Genomic DNA, 22,722 nt, shown 5'->3' on the forward strand with positions numbered 1-22,722 from the left:
CTGTTGATATTAGTGTTTTATAACCCTTAATGAAATAATAGGACTGATAAAATTTGATTCATTCTATTTTAGTGGGTTTTAAGACTGTGCTATTAAATGTTTGATAACCCAGATCTATCTCTTTTAAAGTTTAAGCTGCATTAGTAAAATTTTCTCCATCACTTTATTAAGTACAGACAATCAACAAAATAATAAATCAAGTTCTGATTTATTGACATTTGCCATTTCCAAGGTGAAAATGCTCAAACTGAAAATTTAACAATCAGCTCTGAACTGTAATGAGTGAGCTCCAGTATACCTCAGGAATAATGATCAGTGATAGTATTTTATACTTATGTAATATCTTTCTACTTCACAAAATATTTTACAAACATTTTCTTTATTTTTCTTTTTTTAAAAATTTATTTAGTATTTTCTCCTAGTTACATGTAAAAACAAATTGTAACATTTGCTTTTAAAACATTGAGTTCCAAATTCTCTCCCTCCCTCCCTCCTCAACCCCCCTTTATTGAGAAGGCAAGCAATTTGATACAAGATATAAATGTGTAGTCGTGTAAAACATTTCCATATTAGTCCTATTATAAAAGAAAACAGATTCCCCCCCCAAAAAAAACCCTCAAGAAAAAAAATTAAAGCACATTTCAATTTGTATTCAGTCAGTCACCACCAATTCTTTCTCTTGGAACGAATAGCATTTTTTATTCCAAGTCTTTCAGATTTGTCTTGGATTATTGCATTGTTGAGAATAGCTGATCATCTTGCAATGTTGCTGTTACTTTGAACACAGTACATTTCACTTTGCATTAGTTCAAGTACATCTTTCCAAGTGTTTCTGAGAGCATTTTGCTCATCATTTCTATTAGCATAATAATATTCCATCATCATTACATCGCACAATTTGTTCAATTATTCATCAATTTATGAGCATCTCTTCAATTTCTAATTCTTTGCCCCTAGAAAAGAGCAGTTTTAAATATTTTTGTACATATAGATCCTTTTCTTTTCTTTTTTTAATCTCTGTTTGAATGCAGATCTAGTAGTGGTATTACAAGGTTAAAAGACTATACTTGGTTTTATAGTCCTTTGGGCAAAGTTCCAAATTGTTCTACAGAATGCTCGAATCAGACCACAACTCTACCCATGATGCATTAATGTTTCATTTTCCCCGCATTCTTTCCAACATTTGTCATTTTCCTTTTCTGTCTTATTAATTAATCTAATAGTTTTCAGATAGTACTTCAGAAATGTTTCAATCTGCATTTCACCAATCAATAATAAGTTACATTTTTCTTTTGTTATATTAGCCAGTCTGATAGGTATGAGGTGGTGCCCCAGAGTTGTTGTAAATTGCATTTCTCTAATCAATAGTGACTTAGAGCATTTTTCATATGACTATAGATAGCTTTGCTTACTTCGTCAGAAAACTGTTCATATCTTTTGATCATTTATCATTTGGGGAATGGCTCTTATTTTTATAAACTTTACTCAGTTCTCTATGTTTGAGAAACATGTTTCATCATCATCAAAGAAACATGTTTCAAATTTTTTTTCAATTACTATTGCTAACTCATTCCCTCTTATTTTCCCCTCCCCTCAGTTATTCTGTTTTTCTTTCTCCTTTAACCCTGTTTCTCCTCAAAAGTGTTTTGCTCCCAACTGATGCTTCCCCCAATCTGCCTTCCCTTCTTTCACTACTTTCCCACACCCTTCTCTCATTTCTATCCTCTCCTATTTTCCTGTAGAGTAAGATAGATTTCTATACCCAATTAAGAGTGTATGTTATTCCCTCTGAGTCAATTCTGATGAGAGGAAGGGTTTATTCCCTTCCTCTCATCTCCTCTAGTGTAATAACTTTCTCTTGTCTTCTTTATGTGAGATAATTTATTTCTTCCTTTCCCTTTCTCCCAGTACATTCCTTTCTTACCACTTTTATTTTTTTATTCCTTCATATTCAAGTCGTATCTGTGCCTGCTGTCTTATATGTACTCCTAATTGTCCTAATAATGAGAAAGTTCTTATGAGTTACAAGTATCATCCTCCCATATAGGAATGTAAAAAGTCTAACCTTATTAAGTCTCTTATGGTTTCTCTTTCCTGTTTACCTTTTTATGCTTCCCTTGAGTCTTGCATATGAAATTCAAATTTTCTATTCAGCTCTGGTCTTTTCATCAAGAATGTTTGAAAGTTCTCTATTTCATTGAATATCCATTCCCCCTTTGCCCTTGGAAGGATTATATTTAATTTTGCTGGATAGGTGATTCTAACTCCTTTGCCCTTCAAAATAACTTATTCCTAGTCTTCTGAGCCTTTAATGTAGACGCACTAAATCTTGTGTTATCCTGACTATAGCATCACATTACTTGAATTGTTTCTTTTTGGCTCTTTATTATGTTTTCTACTTGATCTGGAAGCTCCAAAATTTAGCTATAAATATTCCTGGGACTTTTCACTTGGGGACCTCTTTTAGGAAGTGATTGGTGAATTCTCTCAATTTCTATTTTGCCTTCTAGTTTTAGAATATCAAGGAAATTTTCCTTGAAAGTTTCTTGAAAGATGATGTCTAGGCTCTTTTTATGATCATGGCTTTCAGGAAGTCCAATAATTTTTAAGTTCTCTCTCCTGTATCTATTTTTCCCATTTGCTGTTTTTTCCAATGAGATATTTCATCTTGTCTTCTATTTTTTCATTATTTTGGTTTTGTTTTATTTCTCAGAGTCATTAGCTTCCATTTGCTCCATTCTAATTTTGAAGGAATTATTTTCTTCTGTGAACTTTTGTACCTACTTTTCCATTTGGTCAACTCCACTTTGTAAGGCTTTCTCCACATTGGTTTTTTGGTACCTCTTTTACCATTTGACCTAGTTTGGTTTTTTTAAGATTACTTTCTTCACTATTTTTAATTTCTCCTTTATCAAGCTGTTGACTCAATTTTCATAGTTTTCTTGCATCACATTTCTCTTTTCAATTTTTCCTCTTTCTCTCTTACTTGACTTTCAAAATGCTTCCACAACCTGAGACCAATTCATATTTTTCTTGGAGGCCTTAGATATAGGAACTTTGACTTTGTTATCTTCTTCTAAGTATATGTTTTGATCTTCCTTGTCACCAAAGTAACTTTCTATTGTCAGAATTTTTTTTTCTGTTTTTTGTTCATTTTCCCAGTCTATTTATCAACTTTTAGCTTTTTGGGAACTGCGTGTGGCTCATAAAATAACATTCTTACTTTTTTGTTGTTCATTTGCATTTTGTTTTCTTATTCATTTTCTTTCTTTTTTGATCTGATCTTTCTTGTGCAGCAAGATAATTGTACAAATATGTTTACATATATTGCATTTAACATATATTTTAACATGTATAATATATATTGGATTACTTGCCATGTAGGGGAGAGGGTAGGGGGAAGGAGGGGAAAATTTGGAACACAAGGCTATGCAAGGATCAATGTTGAAAAATAATCCATGCATATGTTTTGAAAATAAAAAGCTTTAATTAAAAAAAAAAACTTTTAGCTCTTTGTTAAAGTAGAACTCTACTTCTGGGATGGAGGGTACAGTGTACCATGCTTCAGGAGTTTTATGCAGTTGTTTTCAAAAGTAATTCTGGAGACATGTAAGTTTTCAGTTCTTCCAAGGTGTTATGATTTAAGAAGTGTTTACTTCTTATGTTATGATTTCAGTTCTTCCAAGGTGTTATGATTTAAGAAGAGGGTTACTACCCTCCTGGTCTGTGAATGACCACAAGCACTCTTTTCTGCTCTAGAACTGTAAGGAAGGTTCCCTGCTCCACTGTGGCCACAAACTCTGGTGTGCTAGTACTTCTCTTCATCCTGGAACTGCCACCTGATACTGGGATCTGGCTCTCAGTATGGACAAAGCAACACTGGCCTTCCTCAGTGCTAGCAAAGAGATCCCTGTAATCTCCTTCTAATCATTTGTTCAATCCCTTTACTTCTGTGGCCTGAGAGCTCTACCAGCTGCCACTGTTGCTGTTAATTCAGTGGCTTCCAAGACCAGCTCCTGGTTTTCTGGGGCTGGACTGTGATCTACTTTCATTCAGGAACAACTGGGATTTCTTCTAAGCTGATCTTCTAAGATGTCTTAGGCTGGAAAAGTATTTCATCCCAACATTTTGAGTTCTGCCACGATAGGAATTGTTTTATGGCATTATTTAAAGGTGGAGGAAGACTTCAAAGAATGTAAAAGTTAGTTTTAAAGAGACTTTATAAAAGTGATAATAAGAGAGCTTGGCCCAGAGTCTAGAGTACTGGCCTTCAAAACAAGAGACTGTGAGACTGGGAGTTAAACCCTCATCTAAAGCCAACTCTAAAACTCTAAGTAACAGAGAAAATGTCTTTTTTGGTCGGAAGAATTTTCTCATTCAAAGCTCCATCTGTTAATGAAATCGCTGATCTGGCTTTATTAAAAAATTCAAATTGCAGAGTATTTTAGCTGAAATGGGCTTTGCAACCAATTGCTTCAATTCCATTCAGTTTTTACAGACATTTCTAAGTCCCTGCTAGTGCAGATCACCATCTAGGCACTGGGAATCAAACAATCAATCAAAAAAATCAAATCCCATCCTTGAGATGTCTGAATTCTATACTAAGATAGGGTGTGGGGAATGGGAGGTAGTTTATGACACTATATATACAGAAAACAACTAAAATATGTCCAGAACAATACAAAGTAATATCAAGAGTTAAAAAGCACTAGCAATCAAAACAACTAACATTCATATAGTGATTTATCACAACCACTTTGGGAAATATTTCTTAAACTATTATTATTCCCACTTTGCAGAGGAGAAAATGGAGGTAGACAGAAGTTAACTCTATCTCTAGCTGCCTCAGTAAGTTGAAGGGTATCAGGAAAGATCTTTTCAAAAGAGGTGATAACTGATCTGTGCTTTGAAGGATGAAAAGTTTTCTAAAAGGAATCAGTGAGAGAGGAGTATTTTCTAGGGAGGAAAGGGAAGAGAATAAACATGTACAATGATTTGCTATCTGCAAGGGATTAGGCTAAACACTTTCCAGATATCTCATTTGAGACTCACATTATTATATTCTGCCCACTTTCCAGTTGAGGAAACTAATTGACTTGGTAAATTACTTGCTCAGAGGTACACAAGCTAGTCAGTTTATGAGACTGGATTTGAACTTAAGCTTCCTGTTTCCAAGCCCAGCATCTGTCCTCTATTGTTGTTATTCAATTATCTCCAACTCTTTGTGACCCTTTTTGAGGTTTACTTGGCAAAAGTACAGGAATGGTTTGTCATTTCCTTCTGTAGCCCATTTTACAGATGAGGAAACTTAAGTAAAGAGGTTAAGTGACTTGCGTAGGGTCACACAGCTAGTAAATGCCTGAGAGCACTTAACAATTTAAACTCAACAAAGTGTGCTTTCCTGATTCTAAGTCACTTAATTGCTCTATATGTACACTAGCTGCCATTCTAGACACAGAAGATTACCCTATCTGGTTTTATCAACTCTATGGAATGAGATAACTCTAGCTATCCCCTTTCCACTTTTCTGCCTCTTTTTATGTATTGTCTCCTCACATTATAAACTCGTTGAGAGGATTATCTTTTCATTAATTCTATCCTCAGTGTTTAACATTGTGCCTAACATATTGTTTAGTCGTTTTGTCCAACTCTGTGACCTATGGACCATAGCACAACAATGTATGGGACTTTCTTAGCAATGATAATAGAGTACTTTGCCATTTCCCTTTCCATTGCAATATAATAGATGCTTAATAAATGTTTATAAGATTAGACTGGATTGGAGTAAGAAATTCTAAGAAATATTCTAAGAAATATAAAGAATTCAAAGATATAATGTAATGCATGATTTTTTTTTTCTACCTGGGAAACTAAGGAAACTACATGGATTGTAGTTTTATTTTTGAGGGGGTGGTGCTGGAGAAGATGCTTTGTTATTATTGTTGTTATTTATTAGCAGGGGTAAAAATCAAAGTGCGTATAATTTAGATGTAGACTCTGAAATATGGTAAGTTCCTCCAATCACATCAGGATGTTATATAATCAATGAAAAGGATTTTCTTGGAACAAGTAACTGAAAATACAGGAAGGTAAGGAATTATGGACTTTCTCAAAGGACAGGGTTAAGGAATGGACCTGTGATTTTAATGAGGAGCTCCTAGTACTAATAATACCTGTAGGCTCCTTCTGTGCAGCTTATGGAATTATAGAGTTGCCCAGAGTTCTGAGGTGTTACGTGACTTGACCAGGGTCACAAAGTCAGTATGAGTAAGAGATAGATTTGAACCTAGGTCTTCTTGGTTCCTGAGATCAATTCTCTTTCCATTGTACAGTGACTGCCTCTGCAAATATAGAACTTATTATAGGAAAAAAAATTCTTTTTGTATGAAAAATTTCTCATCTTTTATGGAATTAAAATAATTACATTTTAGGAAATCAAAAGATGAAGGGAATGACCCCTTTAGTAAATGCAACACTATGAGACACATGAGATGGTGAAAAGTCTTACAGTTCTGTTGGTTCTATCTTGTTTTTAAAAAGGTCAGATTCTAGAAGAGAGCTCCTCAAAGGAAAGATACTCTTTATCAGGGCTATTCCTAAACAGGTACAACCAGTGCTGCTGCACCAAGGCACAGACTAAATCTGAGCATGCACTAGTCCTGCAGCTCCACCCTCTCTGTGTTAACCAGAGTCCCACATTAGACTTCTAGTTTCAGCTTGGAGGGGCCAGTGCACCTGCTGCCTATAGACCCAGAAATAGCTATCAACTTCAAGAAAAAAAAATTAAAATATCTGACCACTACTTCTTTGTTTTTATAAATCATATAGGAGAGGCAAAATTCAGTAGGTGAATCATTGATGATAACCATATGGAAAATGAGGAGAAAAACAGGCGACAGTGAAAATGACAGAAGAGGTTATGGGAGAGGGAAATATGGTGGAATTCTGCCTTATAGGCAACTCAATACATGTTTGTTGATGGGAATGAATGGTGCTGTTACTAGGAGTCATTTAATTTTAGAGCTGGAAAATTCACATAGATGGTTCTTCCCCCAACCCTTTCATTTAAAAATGAGGGAACTGAGTTCCTGGGCCTCAAAGAGCTGATCAACATCACATAACTACAAAGTAGAAGTCAGGATTTGAATCCAGGTTCTGACTTCAAAATCATTCCTCCTTTCACTACACCTGTTAGTTCTGAAACTGCTAGTGTTATATCAGGCTTTTACTATATTTAGTAATTCTTGAGAAGATATTATTTGACTTGTATCATATCTAAATCTGTAAAACAATTAATTTTGTTATTACAAGATCCTAGTTTGGTTCACTGATTATTTGGTTTTGGAAAAAAGAACCCTAGAGGGATTGAAAAAGTTGATAGCCTAATAGTGATGGGTATATATTATTCTAGTTGCACTTGGCAACTATGATTAAGTCATTATATAAGCAATCAAAATGAAACAATATTAAGACTGACTTCATTTTAGATATTTAAAGAAAAACTTTATATAGTGCATATTTGTATGATAGCACTGGAAATTTATTGGTTTTAGAAAGATGCCTTTAGTACTGAAAGGGCAACTAGAGGTGACACAATCAGTATATGTGAAAGGTGGCACTTAATTCTAGGTTTTTCCAGCTCTGAGGCCACAATGTCTATCACTGCAAATATAGGCCTTTTTCTAGAAAGAAAAATGTTGTCTTTTTAGAATAAAAGGTGAGAAAATGAATTTTAAGTGAAAATGTATTTGTTGCATATATATATTTATATAGATCGAAAGACGGAGGATGGTTGGGGTAGATAAATCACTCAAGAATTTTATGGACAAAGAGCATGATATGTTTTTATTATAACTACATTTATCTGTCTGTTTAATTATCCTTTATCTGCCTATTATCTAGCTAGCTAGCTGTTTAATCCCTCTTGCTTTAGAAAAAGGTTTGAGGCAGCATTATAATTCATTTTCTAGTAGGAATTACAATATACTTATTCTTTTAATTACCTACTTCTAAGGGAAAGGCAAGTGCTCTTCCTTTACACACACATTCACTTGATAAAGACAGTTAATTCTCACACAAGTACTCCTCTGTCCCCACCTTCCAAGCTTACACGCACACCACTCTCCAGAGGCATTATTAATAGACGGATATTCTCTGCCAGCAGCAATCAAGCTGTGGTCTACAAATCGCCAGCTGCCTCTTCACAAGTACCATGCAATACTGGAAATAATAAGGCACTCACCTTTGCATAAAGTCTTTGCTAACCACTTTTTCCCCATCACCTCCCCCACCCCCCAAGTTTTCTTTGGTGACTTTACAAGCAAGCAGACAAACAAAACAATAATTCCACGGATATAATAATTCTTTGGAAGATGCTCCCAGAAAGAATGCCCTCTAAAACTTCTATTTTCAGAGAAAAAAATTAAACAATTTTCCTCTAGGCTAACAGCCCTTCCCCTTCCCTCCCCCCAAAATAAAACAATACATCAGAGACAGACTCTTCCCAGAACATCTAACTAAAAAGGAAAGAAAGTAAGAGGGGGGAAACCAGATGGGTTCAAAAACAAAAGACCCACCACATTTCTATTTCTAAAATACACATATGTATATATTTCATATATAAATATATATATATATATATATATATATATATATATGTATGTATGTATGTAGTTTCCTTAATTATTTCAAAGTGGATTTTCCCTAAAGTTTCTGCTTTGGGGAGTCTTTCAAGTTTCAGCATAAAGATAACAAGTCTGCCGTTGTAGATTTTATTTTACTTAGCAGTACTACAAGACACGCCTCTTCTATTCTTGCTGAACTGCAGGATCTTAAAGATTTTTATCAATTAAAAAAAAAAAAAGTAAAGAGAGATATGAGAGTGTCCTCAGAGCTCTGTCCTCCTTAACAACCTTGTACTCGTTTCTCATTCTATCCCTTTGCAATGACTTTAAAAAATACCCCAGGATGTGAAATGAGAACATGTTCCCCCAAACCAAAAACTAGACCATGAAATCCATCAGTGGAAGAAGAAATAATAAAAGAATTTCAAGGACACCCAATCAGCTAACCAGAGAGTCTGCGCATGCATATCATGTGTGTGTTTAAATGTGTGTATCCAGAATTGAGAAAGAGAATTGGACTTTTCTCAGCGCTTCCTCAAAATCCTGTTCAGCAAAGCTCTAGTTATGTTATGTGGTTTAAATTATTTATCTAATGGTTTCTCCTCCAAACATCTTCCCCAGCTGTGTGGACAGCTGGCGACCTAATTCCAGCTGCTTCTAACAGGGACGGAAGGGTTGTACAGAAGAGAAGGACGGGAAAGGATGCACAGACACAGGCATGCACCGGCAGCTCCGGTAGAGACAGATTAAGCGCTCCTCTCCCCGCCACCCCGCCCCAGGGATTCTATTTAAACTCCCCAGATCTCGTCCCACGCATACACCCAAACCATTCTCTCCCCCTCCCCCAGTCCCAATCTCCTTACAGTCTCAGGGTCGTTTTCGAACACTTCTCGGGCTTCCTCCTTGTTGCACAGCTCTTCTATGCATTCTCTCTCTAAATGGCCTTGCTTGGTCTCTTCGAAGATCTGGTAGGCTCGGCGCTGTCTCGACCTCAGGAACTGGGCTGCCTCCCGGGCCCGCAGCAGCACCGCTGCCCCGCACAACGCCCGGGGCGGGAAAGGGGAGAGGGAGAGAGGGAAAAGGAGGGACGGATGGGAAATAGAGTGGGGGAGATAAGGGGGAAAGCAGAAGAGGTACCCATAAATTCAGGCACCGGCACCCCACCCTGCTTGCAACAAGGGGATAGAACTGCTTCTCCCCCTCCCCACCTCCTGCACACGCACGCTCTGCAGTCGCAGCAGACTGGGGATTGAGCACTTTGCCGAGTGCCCTTGAAGGAAGGGGGATGCTGTGGCCGCGGCGGCGGCGGCCCGGGCTGCTGCTTGCTGCTGTCGCATTGTGGATGGTGGGGATTGGGGGAGGGGGTGAAGCTATGGATAAGGTGGGCACTAGATCTCCTCCCCAGGTTCTGAGCCAGAGAGGTCAGACGCGAGACTGGGTGGTGGTGGGAAGATAGGCACTTCAGTGCTCTCCAGGTCGGTGCCCTGATCCTCCTTGCCCAGAGGACAGAGCAGAGCTAGGGAGGCGCCCGCTGGGGCCGGGGGTACTCACTCTGCGAGGAGTCGGTAGCCAGCAAGAGAAGCAGCAGGACAGTACTGAAGGCGGCGGCGGGAGCCGGCTGCTGCTGCGGCGGCGGCATGATGTGGGTTTGGGTTCGGCTAGCTAGAAATGACCTGGAGCCCAGCGCAGCCGGAGCCGGAACCGGAGCCGGAACCGGAGCCGGAGCCAGAGCCGGAGCCGGAGCCGGGCAGGCAGCGCTGGCTCCGGGCGGGTGCAGAGTGCAGGCGGGCAGGCGGAGCGAGCGCACAGCTACTGTCAGCCTGAGCCAGGGAAACTATGCTGAGCGCTGTGGGGGAGTCGCTTTCTTCATCTTATCCAATCATTTATAAAGTTTACATCCCGGCTCAGCCACGGAGGCACACCTATCACCCTTCTCACCATTTCGTTGCGTCTATCATTGGAGAGAAGAAAGCGGAGGCGGGGGAGGGGGTGGTGGGGAGGAGGTGCTGGGGAGTGGGAAGTCACTTTTAGAGGTTGGCTGTTGAGTCCACTGACTCAAAAGGACATTAGGACCAAGAGGCATTGCACTGCTTTGAGGCTCCGGGGTACTCAGATCTTCTCAAGTTAATTTGCCATAAGATAAAGTTTCTTTATCGAAAGGTAATGATAATAACAATAATAAGCAAAGGGAACAAGAAGGTGCTAATATCTACATTAGGACATTGGCAAGATGAACGAAATCCTATACGTAGAAGAAGGACTTTTTTCCAAATACATAATTACAAAAGATCAAAAGATTTATTGCCTTTTTTTTTTTTTAGTAAAAGAGAAAAATTCTACAATTTACACGTGCTTGCTTTTTTTTCCCTCTCAGACTAAAGTAAAACCCCAGGTTCTCCCTCCCCCTCCCCCCCTTCTCCCTAGCCTTTTTTCAGCTTTCTAGTCTGTGTAAATTGCCCTCCCGACTGGCCAGCCAAGGAATAAAGATAAACTGAGGTCAAACCAAATCCATCTCTGCTTTAGAGGTGAGATTAAATTATTTCCTTTTGTAATCTACTCTTTTCATAATTATGATATTCAGAACCTTGAGGTTTCTCAGCAGCTATTTAAGCTGAGAACAACATTGTGTCTGTCCTGAGAGACCATATCTTTCTGTCCTCTGTGTTCTTAGAACATATCTTGAAGAAACCTGCCAAACAAGGGAGTATTTCCGTCGCTAAGGGGGGAGGAAGGGAAGGAAACAAGAGAGCACCAAGCTTAGATGATGCACAATTAGATCCATCCTGCTAAGGAAAAAAAAAATCACTGGGTCATAGTTTTAAAAACCAGATCAACCCCATCATTTTTAATTTTGTTTTGTGAGGCAATCAGGGTGAAATGACTTGTCCAAGGTCACTCGGCTAGTAAGTATCAAATGTCTGAGGTTGGATTTGAACTGGAATCCTCCTGATATCAGAGCCCATGCTATCCATTCCCTCCTAAATGCCCTTAACTTCATTATTTTCAAGATGAGAAACTGAGGCCATGAGAGGTTACATAAAATATCAAATATTTAAGCCCTGGATGGGTTAAACATTCAGGAAACCTGTTTTCTGTTTCTGGCTGTGGGCACATCAAAAATCCAATTAGTTTAACAAGCTATTTTTATCTAAGCAATCCACAAATTTGAGCATCTACTATACCAGACATTATGCTAGGTGCTAGGAATAAATACAAAGAATGAAACAATCTTTCCTCTCTAGAGGTTTACATTCTAGATGATAAAAAATAGTTTAAGGGATTGTATTTTATTTTCTCCAGTGAAATGGTTATATTCTTAGATTGCATTATTGCAAAGCAAGAATTATTTCCATAGATTCTCGTTTCATCCCACTCTTTGTAAATAGAGCAAAGTAATGCAATTGTCTGTAATATCCAGCAAGATCCTTAATTTTAAAAGTGTTAAATTAAAATTAAATATATATTCTTTTAAGCAGTATTACTTGGGGGAGGGCCATATTTAGTACTATAGAAATATTATAACTATCCTCAGACAAATGATGTTACTAAAATATTCTGTGACCTTATAGAGAAATTTACTGTAATTAGTTGTGGTACAATGGAAAAAACACTGACTCATGAGTCTTGAGCTCTGATCAGAAACTGACTATGTATTATTGGGTACATCACGTCACCTCCCCATCAGTAAAGTGAGGAGTTAGGGATAAATTAATCTCTAAGGTTTCTTTCATCTGTAAATCTCATAAAATACCTGATATTCATATAATGCTTTAACTTTTGCATTTGCTACTAATGACAATCCTGGAAGCTAGGTTTTCCAAGTATTGCTATTGCCATTTACAGATGTGGAGGCTGAGGTTCAGGTAGATTAACATAACTAGTAAGTGTCAGAGGCAGGATTTAAAGCTCTGTCACTCCTGACTCTGTCTCACACTTTTGTCATTTTACCACAAGGGGTCTATCCTAAGACACCTAAAGGGTAATAGGATCTGCTACTATTTGCAAGTAATTGCAATTAACATACAAAAAGTTAGGTACAATATTGAATTTCACTAAAATACCTAAACTTTGTTATCACTACTGGCTAGGTAAGTAAATAAAAAATGAAATTCTTTTATTTCCCTTTATGTATTATTCTTTTTGAGGACTGGTTTAAAAATGTGGGTTGGATGGGAAATGTTTATTATTTTAATAGCAGATTACTTTATGTAATAGATATATGTGTATCTTCTATTGTGCAATGTGCATATTGTGCATCTACTGATGTGGACAATAGGGAGTTGGCTATCAAGGTTTCAGTATCATCTCTCATCTGGAGTAAAGTGTTCCAAAAAATGTTTAGCCACCTCCTTTTAAGAATAGCCAGTCCAGGTATTCTCCACATCTCTATTTCCTTCCTTTTTATATTTCTCCCTTCCCCTCAAAGTGAAAATGTTGACATAGTAGGAAAATTCCTGTATTAACACAGGAAAAAAAGAGAGCTCAAATTTAAAGCCCCCAAATTATAAAGAATCTTACTAGAATGGAAAATTTGACTTTCACTCATGAATTCACTCATCCAAAACATACTTATTTTTTAATATTATTAAATACTTGGTGTTTACAGTGTACTGTGTCCTGGACTAAAAATACAAAAAACAGAAATGATATAGATTTTACTTTCTTCTATGTTATGATCTAATAAAGAGAGAAGACATTTACACAAATAACTGTGATCAAAGAGTTACATAAACAGAAACCAGTGGTCCAGGCAGAATGCTAGGAGATACCCTGATATGAGTCCCAGAAAGGGAAAGGTTTCAACAGCTTTAATCCAAAAGCACAATAATAAGAATATATATGTATGTATATATACACACACAGATATATACTTACACATATATGCACAGATATCCCTAGATGCATACAAATATGCAGATATGCAAACATATAAACAATTATATATGTGCTTATGTATGTATAAATGTATATGTGTAAGGGGTAGCTAGGTGGTCCAGTCTAAACTTGGAGTCAGAAATACCATAGTTCAAATCTAGCCTTAGAAACTTAACAGCTTTGTGACCCTGGTCAGATCAATTTAGTCATCTATAAAATGAGTGGAGAAAGAAATGTCATTTATACATCATTTGTTGTGTCTTTGGCAAGAAAACCCCAAAAGGGATCATGAAGAGCTGGACACAACTGAAATGACTAAACAAAAACAACAAAACAAAACATGTATATATAATTATAAAAGTAAACACGTTGTTTAATCATTTGTCAGTTGTGACTGAATATTTGTGACTAGGATACATTGTCAGGCCTAGAGTCAAGAAGACTAATCTTCCTGAGTTCAAATTTGCCCTCAAGACATTTCCTAGCTGGGGCCACAACCAAAACTGAACAAGTGACCATAGATGGGTCACAAATCCTTTGTGATTCAATTTTTTTACCTGTAAAATTAGAAGATTTAATTAATTGATCTCTTCTAACTCTAAATTCTACCATCACCTCCAACTGTAACTTAACAGGAATCCCTTCTCCAACATATTCAGGTTGTCTTCCTGCCTTTGCTTGAAGATTAAAACTAGAATATGGGTGGTTCTGTTGCTTGGGGCCAAGCAATATAAATCTAATTCTTCCACAGATAGCCCTTCAAATGCTTGAAGACCCTATCACATCATTTCCTCTTCACTCCCCACGTTTGACCCTGATTTTTTTCTTCTCTAGAATAGGATGAAGCATGATGCTATGGAATGAATGCTGCACTTGGAAGCAGAAAACTTGGGTCTGAATCCTGGACCTCAGTTTTGTCAGCTATAAAAGGAGAGTTCAGACTACATAATCTTTAAGATTGCTTTCAACTCCAAATCTGTGATTTGTTGTTATTGTTGAGTCATTTTAGTCAAGTCCAATTCTTTGTGATCCTATTTGGGGTTTTCTTGGCAAAGATACTGGAATGGTTTGCTATTTTTCCTAAACATCCTCAGCTCTCTTCAACCAAATCACGAATGGCATGATTTTAAGGTTCTTTGTTGTTTTAACTGACCTGCTTTGAATGCTTTCCAGCTTATCGATGCCCTCCTTCAAATATATTGTCTGAAAATGAATATAATATTTCAATATAATCTAATAAGGGAAGAGTATGGTGAGAGTAACACCTTCTTAATACTCCTGGAATATTATCTTCTTTCCTTCAAGCTAAATATCACTAATTTCTTCAATTGATTATCTTTCATATTATAGTATTCAATCTTCCTACTATCCTAATTTTTCTTTTCTGGATATGCTCCCTTTCATCTATGTCCTTCCTAAAACGTGACACCTAGAATTGGACATATTATTCCAGATATATTTTTGGCATTCTGTCATTCATCATGTCAACTCTCATTTTCAGATTGGTATCATCTATAAATTTGACAAGAATTCATTTATACAACAAATAAAACCAAAAAAAATCATAAATAATTCATGTATCCAAAACATACTTTCATCCAATTCATTGATAAAACACTGATCTTGTTTACATCTTGTCGGTGAGTTCCTTGACAGTAGGGACTATTTTTTTTTTTTTTTTTTGCCTTTGTTGCATCCCTAGGAGTTACCTCACTGTGTGGCAAATCCTTGTTGATCTGACTTGGTCTCCAAAGGACCAACGACAGATCCTTGAGGTACTTTAGAAATGGACTGAATAATGATTTCACAAGAGACTTCCTCCAAGTAAAAACTGATCTTTTACAAGTATTCTTTGAATCTGGTATATTCAATCATTTCTGAATCCATCTGGTTCTACCATTATCAAATCCAAGTATCTTCAGTTAGTTGACAAAAATCTTTGTTAAATGCTTTGCTGAAATATAAAATTATTATATTGTTAGAACTTCTCTGAACCAGTCTCATTACCCTGTCAAAAAAGGACATGAGTTTAGTCTGTTATCACCTGTTCTTAATAAATTAATACCCTTTCTAAATGTTAAAAAAAACCATGCATTTAATAATATGTTCTAGAATTTTTCCTGGAAAAGAATTCAACTTACTTTACTGTTTTTGAAACCACAGCAACTCTTGTCCTTCTCCAGTCTTGTGGAACTTTTTCTGTTCTCTGAGAACTTTCAAAAGTCACTTATAGTAGCTCTGTAACCAAACCTACTAGTTCTTTCAGATTCTAGACTGCATCTCTTTTAGGCCTGGTGATTTGAATTCATTAAGGACAAATTGATGCTCGTTTTTTATCTTCAGTCCTCTTGGATTTCAACGCCTTACTAATCAATTCCTCCACATATTGCTGCCAGACTATAAAACCTTTCCAAAGCTTAATTCCTCACCCTACCACCCAAACTTGTCCTTCCCCCAACCTCTCTATTTCTATAAATGGTACCACTATCTTAGTTACAACAACATTAAGGATTTATCAGTGAATGTTTTGTCAGGCTTCTGATTCTTATTAAGTAATAAACCCTTTAAAAACAAGCAAAGTCTGTGCTATATTTGATGAGGTAAAATAGGAACTAGGAGTGGTAAATAGAAATAGACGAGGGAGAGCAATAAACTGTAAAAAGAATATTATATAAAAATTCATGACATGGAGCAATCGTGATAGGATACCATTACAGATTACAAAATTTTGCTATTTATTATGTGAATTAACAAGGGCAAAAATAAGTTCCTTAGTGAAAATCACAATTTAAGAGGAAGAAAAAGCCATAAGAGGGCTTAGTCCTGAAAAGGACTTAGCAAGGAAAAGTTTGTTTATTTATTTATGTGAATAGCTTCATGGGTTCAAGCAATTGCGATGCAGAATCATAAATGAATGAATGATTTGCATTTTGGGGAACATCACTTTTAAAATGTCAGGAAAGTAGAGGCAGGATCTATGAAGTAAGGGGAAAAACAAGGGAGAAGTTTGGTAGCTCAGAGGGAGGGATCAAAGAAGATCTATATGGAATGAATCTACCTAGCCTACCAGGTCCCCCACCAGTCTAAAGATATGCTAATGAAGATCTTAAAGATTGTTTAAAGATGCTAAAGTTAGTCTGGGCACAATTTGGTTTCCTTCACTATGATAAAAAGAGAGTCTGGGAAACTAAGTTCCCAGGATAGGCATTTTAGCATTTCCTGACAAGAGGAGAGAGTAAGTTGGTTTCTGAATTTACACATATCTCTCTTTGTATCCTTAGTTTCTGGTGTCTTAACAACTTTATTTAATTGAGTTTATTAGAATGAAATGATTTCATAAGAGGGGGAAAGTTGTAGACACAGCATAAGATTCAAGAGATATTGTAGTAGAAAGAGGAGGGGATTTAAAGATTGAGATTGAAATTGTATTTAAACATTTCCTTATGGTATTTGGGGATCTTGACATTTAATTCCTCTGAGCCATAGCATCCTCATCAATAAAATGAGTTGATTTTGAACATCCATCCCTTCTATTTCTAAGACTTACTATCTTACAACGAATGAAAAGCATTTATTAAGAATTTACTAAAGTGACAAATACTATTCTAACCTCTGGGGATATGCATATGTAGTGTGTACCTTCTAGAAGTTTATATTCTAAAAGAGAGATAATACTTATTTGAATTATAGGGCATTGAATTAATATTTCTTTTCCAAAGACAATTGTAGTGTTGATTAGATTTCATTTCTCAGAATGAGATGAAACAGAGCAGGAGAGGGTAGATATTCCTGGCAGTTGGGTAGAAAATAGCCACTGTGAAGAGGAGATTATATGATTCCCAAGAATGTGACTTAATTCCTCCCATTGCAGGTTTCAGAGGAGAGAGATCAGGGATTTGAAATTTAGCTGGTAGCACGGTAAAAAAGAGACATTAGCTTCAAATGATTTTCCTTTGGTGAGATTGTAATCTCATCATTGTGCTTATTCCCTTCGATGATGAATATTACATTCTATCTATGCTTTCCCATCAGCCAGTTACAGGGTTTTATTAGTCTACCAGTTCTCAACTCTGAGCAGATTGATGTCTGGTCCCTGGGGAGTAATTGTCAAGCTTCAACTTCTTCCGAAAGCAGGATTATAGATTCAGGTCTTCTATTACATTTCTATTGCTCCATCTCTCCTGTTTATCCCTATCTTTGTGTGATCTTATCAGCTGTCATTGCTCTTAACCCCCAAAATAATATAGATTAGTTAACAAAAAAATATTAAGGCATAAATCTTTATACCAAAAACTTTCCAAAAACTAGAGTACCTTACTTTCTTTTTACAATAGAATAAGTAATGGAGACAACATAGTTACTAGAATACCAGTTATGGAATTTGAAAAATATGATTTCTTATCCAATCTCAGATACTTAATGTATGGCAATGGATAAGTCATTTAAATTGCTTCAGTTTTCCCATCTGTAAAATGGAATAACAATGGCTCCTACCACAGAATTGCTGTGATGGTCAAATGAGTTAACATATGAAAAGAATTTTGCAAAACTATATTAAAATAATTACCATTTCAGGGAGGTTTAGATAGAGCTTTGACCCTCTAGTAGCAGTACCTGAGTTCAAATACAGCTTCAGACACTTAACACTTACCAACTGGGAGACCCTGGACAAGTCACTTAACTCCAATTGCCTTATGCGGGCCCCCCAAAAATAACCTCTCAAGGAGGGTTAGAGGAAGGAGAACATTTGGAACTAAAAAAATAAACAAATATTAAAGATTATTTTTACATGAAATTAGAAAAATTTATTTAAAACATGATACAAATATTAGCTATTATTACTGCTTTGTGGGATAATATTTAACACCACAAATTCAAAAGCAGAAAATCAATTTGGACAGTTGCTTGTCATGAAATTTGACTTAGACACTTAGCATATGCTGTCGGTCATGCTATTTCCCTTCCTAAACTGTTGCTTCTTCAATATCTGTTCTTTCAATTTTCTATTCCCAGTGCCCATGTTATATTTTTTGAAATATCCAAGGATATGATGAAACCAGTTCTCCTGTAAACTAATTGTTAAACTTTGAGAATTTACATGTTGGGAATTGGCAAATGTAGTAAGGCTTGATTTGTTGCCTTGTTAATTGTCTAGTCTTATGAAATTGAAGAAGAAAATATAGTTTAGCAATATAGATTAGACTTAAAAATATGTGGTGCTGATATTTCAGGATGTTGAGAAGAGCCATTTATTAAACATTTATCAGCACACTACAGATATAATTCCAAGAAGGATAAGGGAAGCTTGTGCAAGGTGAAGAGGAAGTATGAAATATCCCCCCATAGTATCTCTCTTTTTCTTTTTCCTGTCTCAGAACTTTAGAGGAAAGACTGATGAAACGAAGAGATGAGGGAAAGCTAGCTTAGTTTGTGCTGTAGAAAGAGCACTAACCCTGGATTCAGTAGGACCTGAGTTCAAATTTGACCTTAGATATTTATTTCCAGTTTGCACTGGGCAAATGCCCCAAATCCCCATTGCCAAAAAAAGAAGAGGGAAAAGAAGACATGGTTTCTAGTCCTCAACTTTGCCACTACCTGGCTAACTTTAGATAAATTCCTTAACTTTTCTGGTTCTCTATTTACTCATGTGTAAAATGGCATGTGCTTTGGGGGGAAAAGACAGGAAAGAGGTCAACTAGATGGCCTTAATGGCATCTTCCAACTTTATGATTCTGTGATTGTCAGCCTTTTGTTCAGGGTGTCCAGTCCTTTTAAGAGGGAAGAAATATGCTGATGTCCAAGTATTATAAAGTAGCTCTGCAGGACATTCTTATGACCATTGAATTAAACTGTAGTGGGATTTTATAAAAAGTCTTGGTAATTTCCTAATATTTGCATGGGTAACATAAAACCTCAGAATAATGATAATAGTAATCAGATTTTGTGCTTCATAGAATAAAGTATGTTACTGCTGGTCTCCCAGAGGCATTATTTTTGCAATATTAAAAAAAAAAACCCAGCTAGTGTTGGGCAGAGTTTTGTTTTGTTTACTTTCTCAGCCCTTGGGAGGCATTAGGTATTAGTTATTAACAGGAATGTTGGATGGGGAGTCCATGGTCTGATCCAGTAAATTCTGGGAATGCTCATACCTCTACAACAGTTACCATAGTTTTTAAAGTACTGTGGGTTTCAAAATCATAACTTAAGCAAAGAAATGACACACTGGCAGAGCAACATGGAAAACTGAGGCAATTAATTGCCTGGATTTTTCTAACAGAAAGTCATTCAGTCATGTATATGCATGTAAATATGTATGAATTTATTTTCCCCCCTGCTAAGTGTGACTTACATGAAATTGTATTTATTTATTATCATTATTTATTTTATTAGTTATTTTTTAGCTCTTGGTATACCCTGATAAAGATCAATATCTGAGGTCCTCATTCAGAGCCATCACACTTCCACATTTAGAAATTTTTTTATTTTTGCAAGAATTTCTAATTTCTAAAAGAAATTCTAATAAGATAATTATTTGTTCAATTATTAAGCATTTTTCCCCTCCCTCTCACTTCCTTCTAAATCACAAGGGGAATAAAACTAGAAAGAAAAAGAAAAAAACAACAGCCTTGTATTATGTAAGAATAGTCAAACAAAATAAGTTGACCATATCCAAAAACGTCTTTCTCATTCAGCATATTAGTTCATTATCTTTCTTTCATAAGATGGAAAACAATCATGGTTGAGCAATATGTCCAAGTTCTTAATTCAGAATTGTTCATTTTCGTAGTATTGATGTTATAGGATACATTCTTCTAATTCTACTAACTTACTCTGTATCAGTTCACACAAATCCTTCCAATTCTTTTGGAAATTATCTTTTCCTTCATCTCTCTCTCTCTCTCTTCCTCTCTCTTCCTCTCTCTCTCTCTCTCTTAGCATGGCAATTGAGGTTAAGTGATCTGCCCAGGGCCATACAGCCTATAAGTGTCAAGTGTCTGAAACGGAATTTGAACTCAAGTCCTTCTAACTCAAGGGCTGGTGTTCTATCTACTGCACCATCTAGATTCCCCTCTTTATTTCTTACAATATTTTCTTTAACTCATATAATATAATCTGTTTAATCATTGTTCAGTGATGGATACCCTTTTTTTCCATTTCTTTATCACTGCAGAAAAAAAAAAACAAAACAGAGCTAGGTGGTACAGTGCATAGAGCACAGAACCTGAATTCAAATCCATCTTCACATACTAGCTGTGTGAACCTAGGAAGATCATTTAACTTAAGTTTGCCTCAAATTCCTCATCTATAAAATAGCATTTGACTTCTAGGGTTGTTGTAAAGATTGAATAGGGTAGCATTTGTGATCTTTGCAAACCTTTTAAAGTATTAAATAAATGCTAATGGTGATGATGATTGATGATAGTCATTTTTTATTATTTTTATAATTAAGATTTATGTTTCCACAAAGGACATTCCTTTTACAAAGCCTTGTAAAAGGCACTCTATATTTTACTTTGTCACTCCTCAAATATTTTATTTAGCACTTTGCCTGGACATTTTTGTACTTAAAATAATCTCTTTGTATTGCATAAAGTTAAAAAGAGGAATCATAGAAGAAACCTAGGGAGCTAGTTGTCTAAATACATGAATTTCAGAGCTGACTCTTTTTCTTTCTTTTTTCTTTTTCCTCAGTTTTCTTATCTATAAAACAGGAAGCTTAGAAATAATCTAATTCAGATTAGTTATTTGTATTAATAAATGCTTTTCTATTATATTATATGCACTACATATGTGTATATACACATATACATGCTATGTAATTGAATGTCATAAATTTAGCTCTTAAACTATTTTCAATTCTATTATGTACATATATATATAATTGCATATATTCATGTTATATATTGACTACATATGTTATATAAAGAAGTTATTATTACTATTATTATTAACCTATTCCTCTTTCTTTGCTCTTTTTGGGTAATAAGCCCTGCAGTGTTGTTGTTTGTCGTTTGTTCTCAAAGAGCACCATGCCATCAGAAAGGTGATGTCATGATATGAAAGTGAATTGGATTTAAATGAGGAAAGACTGGGAAAGGTCACCTGCCTCACTTTCCCCTCCAGTGCCATCTGGGTCCAGTAGCAAGACATAGATCAGGATGACTAGAGATGGCCCTGGATGCTATGGGAGACCGGGACACTTTTAAGTTAATGTCTTTAACAGGTCTCAGTTTGACTGAGTCAATTGCTCATTCAGAGATTAAAGCTAGATAAGAAATGAGGCAAAGAATGGCATAGTTTAGTAATGTTTGGCGTCTAATTTCAAATTGCTTTCCAGAATGCCTGCCTAATTCTTTTATTGTTTTTTCATTTCCCAACATTACCTCTCTGTGGAGCTCCTTCTTGTAATAAAGAGATGTGTGTGTGTGTGTGTGTGTGTGTGTGTGTGTGTTTGTGTGTGTGTATGTTATAGGCCAGAATTCTGAACTCTGAAACAAGGATTCTTACAAGGTGTTAAATCAGTGGAATTGATAAAGACAATGGTTGTTCAGCATGGTACTTATTAGGTTCTTTAGTTCAGTACATGTACTTAGTACTTAATATAGTTCTACAAGATTCATACCTATGATGAGAGAGCATATAAGCCCGGACAAACTCAGCCAGAATCAGAACTAGGGAAGACAGAAGGCTGGAGGCTGAAGCCCTTGGACTATTCGTTCACTTCATTTCATACTGCCTTGGTGGCAGGCTCTCCTTCTTCCCTTCTCCACTGAAACCAAGACTCTGGAAGGCCTCCAGAAAGCTTGCTGAGCCCCAAGTGAAGGAGATAGGACTGTGAAGGAGGAGAGCCTGCCTAGCTAAAAAGTGAGAAGGCAACCGGCATTTTCTCTAAATCTGGGGGAGAATGCCAGGGAATGGTAGATCTGTTCAAAACAAAATTTAAAATGGTTTTTAATAAAAACAATGTCTCTAAAAAGATGCTATTTGTGGTCAGTACCAGGTAAGAGGTCTTTAGTGCTTTCAAATATATTTGTTGTCACATCAGTCCTCTCACCCCTAAAGAAACAAAGCAAATGCCATGGCCACAATACCTACATTAGTTGCCAATATTTAATTAGAGGAAAGGGGGAAATTGTAGCAAACATCCTTTCAGTAGCAAGCAAATAATTCTGGGCTATGGACAGCAGGAGGCTGACCCTGTGTCTCCCTGGGTAAGAAGTCT

The 22,722-nt window shown here is 36.3% G+C and overlaps 1 protein-coding gene across 1 annotated transcript in view; it reads right to left on the reverse strand.

Annotated features, from left to right (window-relative positions):
* GAS6 (growth arrest specific 6) overlaps nucleotides 1-10,571 on the reverse strand; it is a 96,127-nt gene extending 85,556 nt beyond the window's left edge. The window contains exons 1-2 of the mRNA XM_003765705.4: nucleotides 10,176-10,571; nucleotides 9,488-9,654 (exon numbers count right to left, since the gene is read on the reverse strand). Coding sequence (XP_003765753.1) covers nucleotides 9,488-9,654; nucleotides 10,176-10,263 — 255 coding nt within the window. The 5' untranslated portion in view covers nucleotides 10,264-10,571. The remainder of the gene's footprint in view (nucleotides 1-9,487; nucleotides 9,655-10,175) is intronic.
* Nucleotides 10,572-22,722: the final 12,151 nt, after the last annotated feature.

Source organism: Sarcophilus harrisii, chromosome 3, assembly GCF_902635505.1.
Source record: "Sarcophilus harrisii chromosome 3, mSarHar1.11, whole genome shotgun sequence".
Classification (NCBI taxonomy): Eukaryota; Metazoa; Chordata; class Mammalia; order Dasyuromorphia; family Dasyuridae; genus Sarcophilus; species Sarcophilus harrisii.